The sequence below is a fragment of the Panthera pardus genome, unplaced genomic scaffold (genome assembly GCF_024362965.1).
Source record: "Panthera pardus isolate Hobbes unplaced genomic scaffold, ASM2436296v1 HiC_scaffold_2, whole genome shotgun sequence".
Taxonomy (NCBI): Eukaryota; Metazoa; Chordata; class Mammalia; order Carnivora; family Felidae; genus Panthera; species Panthera pardus.
The window spans coordinates 42,182,079-42,199,195 of NW_026526765.1; the positions used below are offsets into that span (position 1 = coordinate 42,182,079).

The window sequence follows — 17,117 nt, forward strand, 5'->3', positions numbered from 1 at the left end:
TCTTGAGACCAATCACTGTGGCCAGGGGTTTGGGATTACATGAACTGGCTTATGCCCGTGAGCCCCCACCCCTTGAACTAAAGTGAGATCAGTCCCATCCGAACCAGGAGGCTGCTCTACTGTGGAGGAGACATGAATAGGGGGAGGCCAGGAGCCGTGTATATATACCTTGGGAAGAGCAGCTAGTGGGTGGGGAACTCTATCTCTCAGGTCGTTGGAACGGAAAGACTTGGAAAAGGAAGCAGTGTCCCAAGCAGGGAGAAAACGCAACCGCACGACCTAGATGGTACAGAGGTGCTAGTTTAGCCAGCTCACGTTTCCCAGGGCTGACCGCGACACGTCTTTCATTCATTATCTGGGCTGAGCCTTACAATCTACACTCCAGGTAAAATGAGAGCGGACAGAGCTGGGAAGAGGCAGAGCTGGGTGTCAAACTCAGGCCCCGGGGCTGGGTGGCAGACCGGTGCTACACCAGGACTGGGGATGTGTGCGCCCCAGCCTGGCCAGGCTAGCACTGGCCACGGGGCCCCAGGCAAATCACCTCCCTCTTCTTTAGAAAGTGCCTTCAGACCCACTATTCTATGTGACCCTCCCAGCAATCACACGAGGGGGCTGGTCTCGTGTGCAAATGAAGAAATGGGCCCAAGAAGTGGCGACTTGCCAAAGTCCCACAGCTCCTGAGCCGGGGCTCACACCTTGGAGCGAGGGGCGCCGAGCCCTGTGCTCTTCCTCGGCAACCTGCCATCCTAATGGACGTGACGCTGATGTCTGAGAAGAGGGCTCTGGGTGGGTGCGTCAGGGATGCCTGACCAGGTGTGTCAGGGATGCCTGCTTTCCTGGGTCCGCTTTGGTTCCCATGCCTTCTCTGTCCTCTGTTGGTGCAGCCTCCAAGTATACCAAAGTGGGGCAGCTGACGCTCCGGGAGAGGCTGGCCCGGATCAACACGCACACCCTATCCAAGAAGACCACCCGGCTGAGCCAGCTGCTGAAGCAGGAAGCTGGGCTTGTGCCCAGGGTGAGCTCCCAGGGCGGGGGCGACGGAGGAAGGGTTGCATCCCAGCCATCCCAAGGAGCAGGACTATGCAGTGGGTGGGGCAGGCTTAGACCCCTTTCGGAGATGAGGAAGCTGAGGCTAAGCGGGTGAAGGGAGTGCCCAACACGGCATAGCCAGGAGGAGGCAAAGGTGGTCCCCTCACGTGATTCTGAAGAGCCAGGGTAGGGCTTTCTCCTCTGCCTCCTGTGCTACTCTTTCTCTGAGTATTTTTTTGTATGCAGACAGGAGAGCTGATCTCTGGGTTTGGGCAAGGAACCAGCTGTGAATAACTATCAGCAGCTCAGGCTGATCGAATACCTCCTCTGAACCAGGCATGGTTTGATCCACCCAGTGAAGTAGGTGTTTTGATTACCCCATTTGCAGATGACAGAACAGGCTCAGAGAGGGTAAAACACTTGCCCAAGGTCCCACAGCTAGGAAGCAAGTGAACCAGGACTCATACGCTCGCTCGTGTATTGGAGTTCATGGTCTGAGTACAAATCCATTAGGCTGCACTCACTGCCTCTAACTGTCCCACTCCACTTTGGGGCTGTAGGAAGTGGCTCTGAGGGGCAGGGCTGGGCGAGGTGGTCCCCCGTGAGGATTTGGGATGCGGGTGTGGGTCTACACTGCCTCACTGCCTCCCCCAGGGATGTTCTCAGCTCTCACAAACTCTCCTCTCAGACAGAAGACAAGGAATTCGATTACTTAGAAGAGAGGTTGCACTGGGTGTCGCTGTGTGTGACCGAGACGAAGAACAACGTGGCTGTTTACCTGGCTAATCTGGAGGTGAGGATCTTGCAGTTAATGACGGGTGGGCTGGGCTGGGCCCCCCAGGCAGGAGGCACGCAGGGCTAATCTGACAAGCTGGCAGAGGCGGCAGCTGCGGGAACCAAACGGAAGAGGTCACCTAGTCACTGGCTGTAGGTCAGAAGAAGGCCCTGGGCAAGCACTCCCCAACCCTTAGCTTCCAAGCCCATTGAGCGGCTAGGGAATGAGCTTGGTTAAAATTCACTGGCGTCCGAGCCCTCTAGAGGGACCCTGCCATTCTGGCACCTAGAGCAGGTGACAGACTCAGGTGCCTGAAGGAGTCAGGCAGGTAATATTACCGAGTGAAATGTGCAGGTGTTCAAGGCTTAATATCTAACAGGCTATTTATGAGACTTTTCAGGAGCGTTAAATACATAATAATATTTAGAATTTGACTGACTGACTGGATGGGCGGATGGTTCCAAGCTAAAGGGGTAGCTGTTACTTGGCTCGGGGAAGCTGTTGCTGTTTGGGAGTGTGGACCCAGAGTAGCCAGTTCTGATTTTAAGGGGGAAAAAAAGACAACAACTGAAAATTCAGACTTTTAGACGAAATCTCCTGATGTGTCCATGTGAACAACAAATGAAAATTTAAATGCTGTACAGGCCCAAGAAAAAATATTTCTAGAGGCTGAATTCAGCCTGCAGGAACCCCAGTTTGCATGCCTTCCGACACGTCATTTGCCTCGTGCCCAAAGCATCCTTCACTTTTGTTATCGATGCTGACTCATTCCATCCACTCGGTCCCTTTCCTGTGGTTTCGCTCTCAGTCATGTCCACTGGTGCAAAGCAGTCTGGTCAGATGATCACAGGCTCTTCGTACAGTGGGGTTTGGGGTGGCCTTACGGGAAGTGTGTAAAATGAGGGAGGCCACAGTTCCCTCTGCGTGGGGCAGATCCCCCTGCTCATTCCTGCTCCATCCCGGGCCCCCCGGCGGAAGGATCCGGCAGCAGGATCCTGTCACAGTACAATGAGCTGGGCGCGGAAGGCTCTCAAGAAAAAGGATGGAGAGGCCATGAGAGAGAAACGAGAGGCATATGAGAGACACATGTGGCTCTGCAGGTAGGACAGATACTTGGAAGCATTCGGCTGCATTTCCCCAGACTCAGGCTTATGTGACAGACACAGCGTTGACATGCAATCCCATAACAAGCACGCAACTCCCTCTTGTAATCCCCAGTCCAGGAGAACCTTCTTTTGCCTGTGTGTCTTTAACACAGGCAGAGCGAGGGGCGCCTGGGTGGCTCAGTCGGTTGGGCGTCCGACTTCGGCTCAGGTCATGATCTTACAGTCTGTGAGTTCGAGCCCTGCGTCGGGCTCTGTGCTGAAAGCTCGGAGCCTGGAGCCTGCTTCCGATTCTGTGTCTCCCTCTCTCTCTGCCCCTTCCCGGCTCAAGCTCTGTCTCTGTCTCTCTCAGAAATAAACATTAAAAAAAACAAACAAAGATGGGCAGGGCAAATCTCAGGCTGGGAGCCTTCTGTAGGCAACGATGTCCAGACAGAACTTAACGACGTTGTTTTTATTGCAATTACTCTTACATGCCTATTTATGGCAGTGATGGCTGGTTTTCCTCTTATGGTAGTGTCATCAGTGGGTTGTTTTTTTTTTAAATACTTTGATACAAATAGGCATGGTTAGTTGATTTCAAGTGTTAATAGAATGCGTGGAACATGCACATGGCAGTAAAACCACAAAGGTGATCGGCAAAGGCATGAAGTTTGGAAAGCGCTGGAATAGGGAGAGAGATGTTGGTTCAGTCCAAGGAAGAACTTTCTAATCACCCAAGTTGTGCAAGGATTGACTAGGCTGTGTGCTTCCCTGTCACGGTGGGTGTGCAGAGAGCCTGGACAGTCTCTTTGAGGGTAGAGTTGGGGGGTGGGGATACAGGCGTGAGATGGCTGTGATGGGCCATGACTGACTGTCTCTCCTTTGCTCGGGGTCCAGGCTTTCCTCCGCTTCAGGCCGCAGGAATCCGAGCTGGACATCCCTGGGGGGCCGGTGGTGCAGTACTGCAGCCTGATGGGAGACCTCCAGCTCCAGGCCTTCCCAGACTTTGTGAGTGCAGCCTCTCCTTTCCCCTTGCTTTTCAGGCAGGCGGCAGAGCCTATTAGGAACGATATTTAGGGGGCGCCTCGCAGGCTCCATCGGTAGAACATGCAGCTCTTGATCTCGCGGTTGGGAGTTCGAGCTCCACGTTGGGTGTAGAGATTACTTAAAAAAAAAAAAAAAAAAGAAGAAGAAGAAGAAAAAGAAGAATATTTAGAAGTCAGGACCTTTACACGATTGTCACATCCGCAACCGCCCAGAGTTGTCAGCAGGGCAGGGATTATTATTAATGCATTTTACTGATAAAAATAGCCCCCGCTAATGTTTGTTGTGCCTTGCTGTCTGCCAGGCACATAAGCTGCTGAGCCCTTTACAGTCTTCATCGCATTTAATCTTCACAACGTGGCTCACGGGGTCGATGCTATTAAGAGCCCCATTCTGCAGATGAGAGCTGGAGGCTCAGAGAAAGTGACTTCCCGAAGTGACTCAGATGGTCAATGGCAAGTTGGGATATGAGCCCCCAAAGATTGTGTTTGGGATCACCACTCTATACAAGATCTTTTCAGACCTGTGCACAGATGCTGGGAAGCGCCCGGCACTCTGCTAAGCTCGTATGTGCACCGTCCCCGTTTTTCAGATGGGCACGTGGAGGCCCAGGAAAGTTACATAACACGCAAGAGGTCATGGCTAGTCTGTGGGGGCGGGACTAGAGCCCAGTCCTACCTGCCTCCAAAACCCCTTCTCCCAGGTGCCTGTCCTCTGCCACTTCCTTGCCCAGCCCCCAGCTCACCTCTCCCCACAGAAGCAGCGGCTGGAAGGCCTGGTATGGCAGCCATTGTGCAGCCTCGCTAAAGCCTTGAGTGGCCCTCAGAACCTGGTCAAGAAGCGTCTGGACAAACTACTGGACTTCGAGAGGGTGGAAGAGAAGCTGTTGGAGGTGGGCAGCGTGACGTACGAGGAGCAGGAGGCCCGGCACACGTACCAGGCCCTCAACTCCCTGTTGGTGGCTGAACTCCCCCAGCTTAACCAGCTGGCCATGCGGTGGCTGGGCCAGATCTTGCACACGTTCGTGGACCTCCAGAGGGACCTTGCAAAGCAAGTGCTGCAGAGGGCAGAGGGCAGCTTGGCCCAGGTAAGGCCTCTGTAGGATAGCCAGGCAAGGCCTCTTGGCCCCTTCAGTCAGCTGTTTGCGGGGGCTGGGATGGAATGAGATGGGGCCTTCCAAACAGGCCATCAGGTGCTTGGGAGGAGCCCACGGGGACCTTCTGGATCTCTCTGATGCCGGTTCTCCTTCCATTAATGGAATCAGATCATGTAAACAAGGGTAGAACTGGGACTTCAGGCCATTCCTGGGCTCTGGGATTCAGAAGCGGAAGAGGCTCTGCTGGGAAAATAGCAGACCTTGGGGCCAGGCCTTGGGGTGTATTAGACTTTGGTGAAAGAGGCCAGGACCCTTCTACACAATCAAGAGTGAATGTCCCAAGCCTCGTTCTGCTGCTACTATTCTTCTAGCAGCCGCCTCCTTGTGAGCACTTAGTGAGTACCTTCCGTGTATTGTCTCACCTAATCCTCACAGTGGCCCTGTAGAGTAGGTGGTGTTATTGTCCTCATTCCAAAAGGAAGCCCCGGGCACGGAGGGGTTAAATGGCTTGCCCAAGGCCACCCCGCTGATAGCAGGATGCAAACCCCCATGCATTTTGTTGCATGAAATTTCCTCTAAATCACACATGCTCCACCTCTGTGGAGGCTCTGTGCCTCACTGCACCCTCGCAGCCCCTTCCAGCACACCTCTTCTGAGTGTGACCACGGCCCTTTGCACCGACTCCTTCCTTGGCCTGGAACACCCCTACCCCATCGTCCCCCATGCCTTCCACAGTGCCTGGCGTATGGCGGGAACTCCCCAAACATGTGAAGGATGAACAAGTCTCTCCATGAAGCCCTCCGAATCCCCTCTCCCGGCTGGGAGAGCCCATCTCACCGTCCTCTGCCCTCCACCAGCCCTTCGGATGTGCCCTGTGAAGCACTTAGCAGAGCCTGCCTTCTGCTGGGCTGCTGGATGAAGCTATTTCCCCTTATTGAGGAGGGCTGGGACTGTAGGCTTTATTCTTTTTGGCCTTCCAAGCATTTAATACAGAGTTCTATCAGACACTCTTTTTGAATTTAATTAAGCCTGAACCATCTGCAAAAAGAAGCATTTCTCTTTCCTGAAGGCAGAGGGTAAATCTGATTAGATGATCTTGTCACTCTCTTCCCGCCCTCTAGTTTTCCCTCCAAGGCTGCCAGGCCCCTGGTGTTCAGACCGGGATGTGTGGGGCTGGGGAGTATTACAGGGTGCCAAGAGCGGGAAGGTCAGCTTTATAAAAGCTGAAAGGGGACATTTCCTGGTTGGGCCTGTCAGTGATTGGTGCCTGCTTCCTGTCTGTGGCCCATGGCCCCTCCCCCTGGACCGGTCCTGTGGAGCCCAAGAAAGGCCTGCACGGTGGAGCCTCAGTCTGTCCGCATCCTGGGGGGCAGGGGAAGGGCTCTAAGTCAGAGCCAAGAGCAGTGAGTTTGGTGACAAGCAGAGAGAGGACATGTCTCTGTTAGCTGTGGGGTCTAACTCATTCCTAGGTCGTGTGGTGAGAATGCTGGAGATGGCTAGCAGGGCCAGGGGCTCAGCGTGGAGCATTACTCAGAACTCCTTGGGCTCCAACCCAGTTTAGGCCTAAAGAACAGCGTCGTGACTTGCATAACTGGGAGGTGCCGGAGGGGATGAGCCCCGGGCAGGCTGCATTCAGTACAGATAGTGTTGTCGGGGCTCTGACTCTCGCTCCCCCTCCTGGCTCTGTGTCCCTCTCCGGGTTGGCTTCATTCTCAGGCAGACCCTTTTTCTGCACGGTGGGAGAGACAGCTTCACATCTCAGAAGCTAGGGGAAACGTTATTCTGTCGTTCTCAGCCTTCACATACTAAATCTGCGGGAGGACTCCTCTGAGCCTTGCGCGGGCTGCTTGTCCAGTCCGTGGGCTGATCACGGTGGATGGGAGAAGGGTGGCCGTGCCTGCCAGCCGTGTGGCTGCAGTACCACGGTGGGCAATCCCTCGAGACCCTCCCAGAGGGATGCTTTCTTGAAGGCAGGCAAAAATGGCAGCCGACAAAGATAGAAAGACCCATCGTAACACATCGGGGCTGGAGTGTAGGCTGCCAGAGTCCTTCTGTCCCCTTTCTCCAGAGCGTGCTCTGATGACAGTGTCTGCCCCACCCAGCTGCCTCACCACCACCTCTCCGAGCCAGCCTTCAGGAAGCTGGTGGAGGATGTGCTGGGCCAGACTGGTCACCAGCTTCGCTCCTTTCAAGAGAACTTTGAGAAAGTGCTGCCACCTCCCACCATACAGGTAAGTGTCCCTCCTTGTCCCGTAGACCATTCGGTCCTTCACCTGCCAGTGGGGTGCAGCTTTTTTTTTTTTTTTTTGTAAAATATTTTTCTCTAAAATATAAGGAAAGGGTACCTTCCAGTCCACTTGAAGGAGATACACAGATAATCTATTTTGTTTAAAAAAAAATTTTTTTTTATGTTTTATACTTGAGAGAGAGAGAGAGAGACAGAGAACGAGTAGGGGAGGGGCAGAGAGACAGAGACAGAATCGGAAGCAGGCTCCTTGCTCTGAGCTATCAGCACAGAGCCCGACGAGGGGCTCGGACTCACAAACCATGAGATCATGACCTGAGCCGAAGTCAGATGCTTAACCGACTAAGCCATCCAGGTGCCCCTAGGTAGTCTGTTTTGTAAACAGAGCTGAAGTAGCTAAAGGAGAAAGAGTCCCCAGAGGAGGACGGGCCTGGATTTGAGGAAATTGAAACTGAGTGCTCAGTCGTACGTGGAATTGCGAAATTAAGGGTCAGGAGACAGTACCAGGATTCCCCAGAAGGGAGAAGGGGACACAGAGGGACAAGTAAAGGAGCCCAGCAGAGCACACCCATACAGGTGGCCTGGGCACGTGGCTGGAGTGCAGAGAAGGTTAAAGACCATCAGAGATGCATGGCCGTTCCGAGGGGTGCTGACTCCTGATTGGGCCACAGCCGTCCCCACTTCCTCCCCTACGCTGACACTGCCCCAGCAGAGGTCTCAAGGGGGGTGTGGCAAGGGCCCTGCTATTCGGGGAGAGGAAGGTGCAGAAAATCACAGAGCAGGCACTCGTATGGGTCCCGGGGCGTGGGAGCCTCCTCTCTCTTTCTACTTAAGACACAATAACGTTGTTATCGGAAAAGCATCCCAAGCTGATTGTAGAAAGAAGACACAGAGAAACAAAAAAGAGAAAACGAATGGGAACATCATAACCCCAGTATGTGTTGCAAGTCAGTAGAAGAGAAGGGAAGCCCCTTCTTTTCCACCTTTGTTTCTGCCCCACCGCCCACACTGCCCCAATGCATTCCAGACTTCTCTGCCTGAGGGTGCAGAACCCACAGAAGCAAGGTGGTCACCCAGGAGTGCTTCTGTCCCATCACTCCTGGTGATATTTTTCCCTGGCTCCCCTCGGCTCCTCCAGGGAATACTGCTGTTCTCTTCCTAGGGCCTCTCTCAGACTTGAGAAAGGAGGCAAATGTTTCTACACCACTGGCTTTTATAGTCGGGTTAACACCAGCATTCTGGGGCGGGGGTGGGGGGGGGGGCGCGGCGGGGAAAGCCACCCTGTCTCCACTTCCATTTAAGGGCCTATTTAGAAACACCAGGTCCTCCTGGTTCTCGATCCTGACTAGCGAACCCTCTGGAGTAGGGCTAATGGCAGAGTCTGTGCCCAAATGCCCCTGAAGGGCACCTCTGCGTGTTTTCCCTACACCAACACCTCCTCTCCCAGAAATAACCATATAGAATATAATACATAGAGAGTATATGGTAGACCTATATTGAACACCTTAAACTTCTCCTTTGTTTTTCAAAAAGGGGACAGTCGTCCCCGAGTCCCTTCTTGCTGATACTTCTGGAAACCATGAGCAAGAAAACAAAGGCAATGCCAGGAGGCCGTTGGATGGGCGGACAGTGCCACTGAGTCATTCTTCCCAGCTGGGTGGCAGTTCGCATCAGGGCAGAGCTGTCTTCTGTGTTCCCACTACCCCATTCACAAGGCTTCCTGGGCCTTGGAAACAGTAGGTGCTCAATGAACACTTGTGGAATAAAAGATAGCACTCCCTTCCTTCGCACGTGAGGGAGGGTCTGTGCATGTCACCCTGTGCTGGCTGTCACAGCAGCCACACGAGGAAGGCCAGGTGGCCGTGGGAAGCTCACAGCCCTGCTAAGAGCCCTGCCGGGCTTTTTTCCTGTGGGATGATTCAGCTTGAGGCTGGGGCCAGAGTGTAGGGCCCAGTCCTAGAGTGCTGTAACTGAGAAATTTCAGAACCCGAATTAGGATTTTAGAAAATCCCAGAAGTGTAGACCTAGAGGGGTTTTAGGGGTTAAATTAGAGGGGTTTTTTTGTTTTGTTTTGTTTTGTTTTTTTCTGAGATCCCTTCGGCTGCTAAGAGTGTGTGTTCTTCCTGTGGTCCAGCCATCTGTTGGCGAGGAGACTGTTGCCCGGCTGGGATGCCTGTTGGCAGCAGAGGTTGGATCAGCCCAGGTCCCCTGGCCGTTGGCACGTGGGCAAACACCGCACCAGCTTTGACACGCCAACTCAGGCCCCCGTGTCTCTGTCTGTCCCTCCCTCCCTCCCCCCAGCCGCTCCTTCCAGGGGCTGAACGCCAGGTGCAGGCGCTGCTAAGCAGATATGGCCCGGAGAAGCTGTACCAGGTGACAAGCAACATCAGTGGGGCTGGGACTCTGGACCTGACGCTGCTGCGGGGCCAGATTGTGGCTCTCCTTCAAAACAAGGACACCAAAGGCAACAGCAGCCGCTGGCTGGTGGACACTGGGGGTACGTGGGACTTCGTGGGCTCTTCCCCTTCCTCTGGGAAAACCACCCAACAGGAACCAGCGGGGAGATCCGGGCACTAGTGTGGGCCAGAGCCTGGTTGTGCAAACCTAGGATGGGGATTGGCATGGGAAAATGCAGGGCTTGGGGCACAGCCAGCTGGTATGGTAGGTGACATGCCAACAAGAGGAAGGCAGTCTCATGTTTCTGTGTCCGTTATCAAGCACCTACTGTGTGCTGAGCACTGTGCAGAGAAGATAAGGACCCTGCCTGGAGGCTTCACAGACACCGGGGTAGACAGAGATGTATGGAGAGAACTCCAACCTCGCTCTGAAAGATGTAGATTCGCAGAGAGGGGACGCTTGGATCCCAGCCACATGGGAGACATCTGACATCCAGAATGAGGGAGATGTTGTCCTGTCTCCTGCACACTGGTCCCGCCCTCGGATGTGCTGCTCAGGTCTGGGCGCCCCAGTGTAACTGGGCAGGAGGCGAGGGGCACTTTGAACCCAGGACAGGATGGCCTGCAATGTCTTCCAAAAAGGGGCATGTGACCCACAAGGTGAGGGTTACACAGGACCCGGTGGGGATCCACAGACAGTTTTTCCCCTTCAGACTGTTTATTGTAATTGTTACTGAAATGTTTTTCTGCGTTTGAGAAAAACTAGAACCAGTACAGAAGCCGATATTTTCTTCAAATTATTGATAGAACAGGTCTAAGGTTTAAAAAGTGAGCCTATCAAAAACTTAAGAAAACGATACAATCGAGCGGAAATCGTGAAAGGGCACTCTTCATGACCCAGCCGCCTGGGTGTTCAAGCTGGCCCCTGGGGTCAAGAGGACGGAGCCGGGATCCCAAGCCTGCCACTCTACTAACTGCGTGACCCCAGAGAAGTTACGGAGCCTCTTAAGCTGTGTTGGCTCAGCCATCAGATGGAGACAAGAGTACTGACCCGGAGGGTGGATGTGAAAGCTAGACAATCGAATGCCAGTTCTGGCACCCCGTGGGCCCTTGGGAAGTGCTGACCATGCACAGCCATAGCAGCCGGAATGGCACTGGAGTAGTTGTTCCTGAGCAGGAACTGGGGGCACTTGGAGAAGGGAAAGGCAGTTTCTGCCTCCTGGAAAAGGCCGTCCTGGGGTGAGGAAGCAGCCCTGCTCTGGGCCTCTGCTAGAGGTGGAGGGGACCCGTGGGCCCAGCGCCGGAAAAGCAGTTTTCATACCAGCCCCAGGAAGAACTTTTTAATCTCTGTCAAAGCTGTTCAAAACAGAGTAGGCTGCCTCAGTAGGGAATGAGCTCCCTGTCAGTGAGGGTGTGCAAGTAGAGGCTGGAAACAGTGAGTGGGAGTGGGTTGGGGATGGCTTTGTGAGGTTCCTGCCATGACCTTTTCAGGTCCTCTTTAGGGCTGGAGAGCTGTGTCGGAGGTATTCACTTCCGTGAAATTGTGGTAACTTCCTCTACCCCTGAAGGGTGGGGAGGGCGGTCCGCAGCCTGATAACGTTCTGCATGTCCTGTAGGGCATCGAGGGTACGTGCCAGCTGGGAAGCTGGAGCTGTACCGTGTCATCCCCGGTCAGGAGGAGGTCAAAGAGCAGGTGCAGCCTCCCAAGGACTCCCATCATCTTACACCAGAGCCCAGCCCAGCCCCAGTCCCCTCCGTCCCAACAGTGACCCAGGTGAGTCTGGGAGAGGGGTGGGATCTGTCTCTGCATGGCCACCTGGAATGGGGCTTTCATTTTCCTCCTGTTCCAAGAGGCTACCGTCCCATGAGGCCAGGGCCTTGGTCAGTGGCCACACCGGTGTCCTGGTCAGGAGTGGACCTGGAAGAAGGAAACCCCCATCCCTGCCACATCAGCAACCCCTTGCTCCCTATCAGCAGGACAAGTGGGATTCATTCATGCGTTCGTTCATTCATTCATTCAGTATTTGCCAGGCAGTGTGCTAGAGGAGAGACCTAATAATGAGCACAAGTAAATCCTGGTCCTTGCCTTCCTCAGATTTATAATCTGAGCAAGTTAATAAAATAATCATGTGGATAATTGTAAAGTTAGAGCAGTGATACATGCCAGGGCCCCAGGTGTGGGAGAGGTTCAGGAAAGGCTTTTCTCAGAAAAATGATGCTTTTTTTCAGACTTGAAGGGTGAGCGGGGACTGATTGGCTGAAGGGGGTGTGCTGGGATGTGGAGGGGAAGAGCTCCCCAGAAAGCGTGCTCCGGGAATGCAGAGGCCCAGACAGGGGCTCGTGAGGAACTGACTAAAGCAGGTGTGGTCCGGAAAGAGGAGGGCAGGGGTGAGGCGCTGCTAGCGAGGTGGGCAGGGCCAGGCCAGCAGGGCCTGGTGGTCTCGGTGAGGGTGTCAGCCTTTACTTAAAAGCAATGGGAAACGTACATGCACGTTCACTGCAGCACTATCCATAACTGCCAAAAATTAGAAACAAGTGAAATGTCCACCAGTAGATGAATGGGTAAACACAATATGGCATATCCGTCCAGTTAATTATTACTCAGCCATAAAAAAGGAGGTGCCAATACCTGCCACCACATTCAGTGTGATACGAGAGGCCACATGCTGTGTGATTCCGCTTATATGAAAAGTCCAGAACCGGCAAATGCAGAGACACTAAGTGGATCAGCGGCTGGCAGGGGCTGCGGTTGGGGGATGGGACGTGCTGCTGTCTGGTACGGGGTTTCTTTTTGAGGTGATGAAAATGTTCTGGAATCAGTAGTGAGGGTTGCTCAGCCTCTGAACATATTAAGAACGATTGCATTGTACGCTTTAGAAAGATGACTGTCACGGTATTTGACTTATATCTCAAAACACAAGACAGTGATGGGAAGCCATGGAAGGGTTTGACTTTGCTGGGACAGAGTTCTGGAGGGAGAGCAGCTCAGTGGGGTCGCCGTGAGGGCTGGATGGGATAGGAAAGCCGGGAGGGCATATGTGAACCTCAGTAAAGGGAGGCCATGCTCCCAGTTAGAAAGGAGGAGCTTCACAGGTGACAGCTGAGCAGCAGAAAGGGCCTGGGGGGACAAGGGGTGGGGACCCAGAGGCTTGCAGTGAATAGCCAGGGGGTGTCTCGGACCAGAGACGAGCCTGAAGTGGGCCGTGTGGGGGCTGCACGGAAGCCTGTGGAATCTGACGTTTGCGGCTTGTGGCGCGTCCCTGGGAAGGCTCCAAGGGCCAGTGCCTGGAGCACCAGCCAGAATTAGTGCATCAAGCCTGCCTCCTGCAGGACGTTCCCACCTATCAGCAAAGGACCCACGAGGATCTCACGAGAGGGCCTGGCCCCCCAGTTGAGTCCCTGCTCCACCCAGGGTGGGCAGTGTCTCTGGGTCCATCTTCCCAGACACATCAGCTGCCTCCCTGTTCATGGGTCCACACATGTGGGGTCCTCCCAGTCTTCCCTTGCTCCTGATTGTTCTGAGGCTTGGCCACAGTAACAGTAGGAACGGTAAAAATAATCAGAGCAGCCTGCATTTACTGAGCCCTTACTGTGTACCAGGCACGGGCCTTCATCATTCATTAAATTCCCACAGCCACCAGGCGGGGAGGATAATATCACGTCCATTTTGCAGATGATGAAACTGAGGCCAGGGAGGTGAAATATTTGCCTGATAAATGCCCTTCCCTCCAGTTTTTCCTCCAGCTCAGTGCTTTTCCCGAAAACATGACCAAGTCACCCAACCTCTTTTCTGTACTCCAAGCTGGGAAATGGGCCTGAGCAGATGACACCTTTAGACAGGGTGGGGTGGGGGGGAGGTGATGAGGCAGAGAAGGCCATGCCCTCTAGTCCGTGAGATGGCAGCAGTGGGCTGAGGCCAGACAGGCCTGGCTTCATTGCCATGTGATTTCTGAATAAGTTGTTTGACCCCTCGGAGTCTCAACTTCCGTATCTGAAAAATGGGCCAACTGGGATTATATAATTGTGAGCATCAACACGAGGTAAAGTGCTGGGACGGAACCTGCCACATAGTGGGTATTGGTGGCGGAAGTAGCAGAGGTAGCCTTCATCTGTAGCACACAGGATGTCCTTGGGAGGTGGTGACAGCCCAGCAGTGGGGACTGAGTCGGGTGGGAGGGAGCAGGACGAACAGCCTCTCTGGGTGGAGTCTGTCTGTCTCCTCCCCTCCCCCCACCCCCCGACCATTTCTGTGTCACTTTCCATGTGTTTCAGGTGGTGGCAGCGTACCCCTTCGTGGCCAGAAGCAGCCATGAAGTGAGTCTGCAGGCAGGCCAGCTGGTGACTGTTCTGGAGGCCCAGGATAAGAAGGGGAACCCAGAATGGAGCCTCGTGGAAGTGAACGGGCAGAGAGGATATGTGCCTTCCAGCTTCCTGGCCAGGGCCCCAAGCCCAGCTCTGTGGGGCTGGAGTCTGCCCTCTTAGGGTGCCCTCCTTGGAGCCCGTGTTGCCAAGGGATGGGGAGGCTTAGATGCCGTGATCCTGCGAAGGAACAGAAGCCAAGAGAAGGCGGGGCTGGAAGGGGGGGATCAGGCCAAGGTTGGGTGAAGGGCAGCCAGAGAGGTGGGTGGACCTTGCAGAGTACCCGGCTTGGCTTGGGTGAGCTTGGAAGGCTCCAGGCAGAACCACTGTTATGCCTGCAAAGAAGGTGGTTCCCATCTGAAGTCACAACAGCCTGGATGGCAGGTCAGATTGATAAGGACTTGCTGTAGCTTATGGCCAATCTTACCTGTGCTTTCATCCAGCCCTGCCCATGGGAGTGGGTCACCCAGGTGAAGGGTATCTGCGTGCGATGGGGTTACGGGGACACACTGGAGAGGTCCAGGATGACCTGCCCTGACGGTTCGCTTCCTTCATGTGGCATCAGGAGACACCACAGCTGACCGGTCGTCTTTTATTTCTCCACGCTGGGAGCTGAGCTATCCTGGGCATCGAACCCCTGGGAGCCCTCTCGAGCAGGGAAGCCAGGCCGTGTGGGGCCCGTGGGAAGGTTCTCAGGAGACCGTTGGCCTGGCCTGGGAATGGGCGTGGCCACGTCACAGTTCTGGAATGTGTTTAGGCAAATTGAGAGGCTGTTCCGGGGAAGGGAGGGACTTTGAAAGCGTGTTAGGTGGGGCCTGTGAGACTGTTGCACACTGCCTTGTGTTCGCTGGATTAGGGAGCAAAAGGCTATGCAAATGGCAGAGGCAACTCTATGTAGCAAGTGGTCAAAAGCCTGGTGGGTGGGGGAGCTTAGGCATGGCTTGGTTTCCAGTTTCTGGAAGTTGGGAGCCAGGGGGAATCCCTGGTGGTTTCAGGGCCTGGAGGCAGCAGTGAATGTGAAGTCAGTTGGCCGTGGAGCCTTAGACACAGGACACAACCTGTTTTTCCCTCCCCGCCACGAAGATCCAACTCACAGGGTTGTGGTGAGAATGAGCTGAGGCTAAGGTTGGGAAGCTGCTTGTAAATTGCGAAGTGTGGTATAAATGTAAATTGCCTTTGGTAGCAGGATGTGCCCAGCATCACCTGACCCAGCTGCAGCTAGGAGCGTTCCGCTCCCCATTCCCTGGGCCCGGGCCAGACATTGTCAATCAGTGTGGCGGCCTTTTCCATAAACCCAGGGTCTACTTCAGGATCCTTCTCAACACTGCATTCTAGGCAGCCAGTCAGTCTCTTGAACTTGGTGAGATCAAACCCATTGTCAACCCTTTCTTGAACCTGGAAATTGAAAAACAGTTCCTGTTCAAGGAAGACTGGCCCACTGGGGCAATTTGGGGTGCAGCCACTGTTGAATCATCATCTCTGGGTTGTCACTTTGGCTAAGATAAATCTCAAGGTCCAAAGAAGGAGATGGTCCAGCGTGATCTTTAATGCAAATGATCAATTTTGGAACGAACCCAAGTTAGAATGTGTGTAAAAACTGGTGGCAGTTTTGGCTTATTTCCAAGAACATCTCCATGTTATTATAACTGTAGGGCCTAACGCCGTTAGCTCTGGTTTGGGGAGGGCATTTGAGAAATATGCATGCCTGTGTGAGAGTCTGCACCTCACCCCTCAGCTTGTGAAAGCAGAAGATGCATAATGCAAGAGAAACTCAGTCCCCGCTGGCCCTTTCCCAGCACGAAATCCACTCTGTAAGATGCTCTCGGCTCATTTTCCTTTCTCTTTCCTGCTCAGGTTTCTAGTACCAACAGGAAGCCTAGGGGAGCAGATAATAAAATAGAAAATGCATTTGTGTGTTCCTCACTACCGAGAATCTGCCATGGGCTGGAATCCTAGCTCAGGGCTTCTCAACTTGGCTACTTGCTGTGGTCCCTGGGCAACTTTCAGCTGTGACTGATGCCAGGATCCCACCCAGAGATTCTAATGGAATTCATCTGGGGTGTGGCCAGGGCCTCAGGAACTCAGAAAGCTCCCGAGGTGCTTCTGGTGTGCCATCGGGGCTGGACGAGACACTCAGGGGTGGACGAGAGGGGTGTGCTGTCAGAAGTGGCCACAGGCTATAAGCTAGGATGTACCCCATCGGAGCTTTGTCCTAGCTCAGATGTTTGGAATGGGCGGCTGTAGAGGTGGCTTGAAATAGGACAGCCTGTTCTGTCGGGTCCCAGAATGTATATTTATTAAGTGCCATTAACAGGGACCTGAACAAAAGTGGATGTTCTTGGAGGCGTAAGGGAGAAACCTGAAATACACTTGGAACCAAATCTATCTCGCGAGGGGAAAATGAAAATGTGTTCAGTAGCACATGGGTTGTGGTGTCTTGTAGATAAGAGGATGAGATTAAAAGTCACTGACAGGTAAGAAATTGCATGTCGAGAGAGAGAGAGAACGGCCTGAGCTTTCTCCAGGGGACTCTGGGTAATGTGCCTTTCCCCCCCCAAATGCCTAGATCCATTACACTGTGTCTTATTTATTTCATGGTGGGCTCTCACCTATTAAACTTGCTAAGGTTACTTGCCTGTGAACCAAACAAGACTGATTCACGAGGGTAGCCCTTGCTCCCTGCGACAGAGTGGATCCTCCTTAACCTTTTGGGCCCAAACCCAGTTTTGAACATGAGGATAAGATTACAATGTCAAGGGAAGATGAATGAATTCTCGCGTACGATATGGAGGTCTGGCTTGGTGAATCAGTGATGTGACCTGCTGAGAATAAAGGACTTCACCGATGAAAATGTCTCTGGGGTTTGTGGGACTCTACCCATTGGATAGTCGGATGCCACAGTGTGACCTGTGCTCACTGGATACCTGCTGTTCATAAAAATGGCGCCTCATCTGCTCCTGGGTTCGTTTAATGAGTGTCTAACACCCACCCCTTGGTGCCTCCAGGAGTTGGCCTCAGCTGCTGGGATCCGGCGAGAAGTCAGACGGATGGGGGCCCTGTCCTCCCGAAGCCCACGGTCTGGGGAGGG

The 17,117-nt window shown here is 53.8% G+C and overlaps 1 protein-coding gene across 4 annotated transcripts in view; it reads left to right on the forward strand.

Moving 5' to 3' along the window:
* Positions 1-17,117, forward strand: part of ARHGEF37 (Rho guanine nucleotide exchange factor 37) — a 103,965-nt gene that overhangs the window by 37,599 nt on the left and 49,249 nt on the right. For 3 of the 4 annotated variants that reach the window (XM_053907027.1, XM_019464392.2, XM_053907028.1), the window contains exons 6-12: positions 885-1,015; positions 1,718-1,822; positions 3,787-3,897; positions 4,691-5,020; positions 7,132-7,260; positions 9,576-9,771; positions 11,287-11,444. In XM_053907027.1, coding sequence (XP_053763002.1) covers positions 885-1,015; positions 1,718-1,822; positions 3,787-3,897; positions 4,691-5,020; positions 7,132-7,260; positions 9,576-9,771; positions 11,287-11,444 — 1,160 coding nt within the window. Of the gene's footprint in view, positions 1-884; positions 1,016-1,717; positions 1,823-3,786; positions 3,898-4,690; positions 5,021-7,131; positions 7,261-9,575; positions 9,772-11,286; positions 11,445-13,942; positions 16,881-17,117 lie in introns of those variants that run through there. The other variant, XM_019464389.2, reaches the window with a different exon arrangement.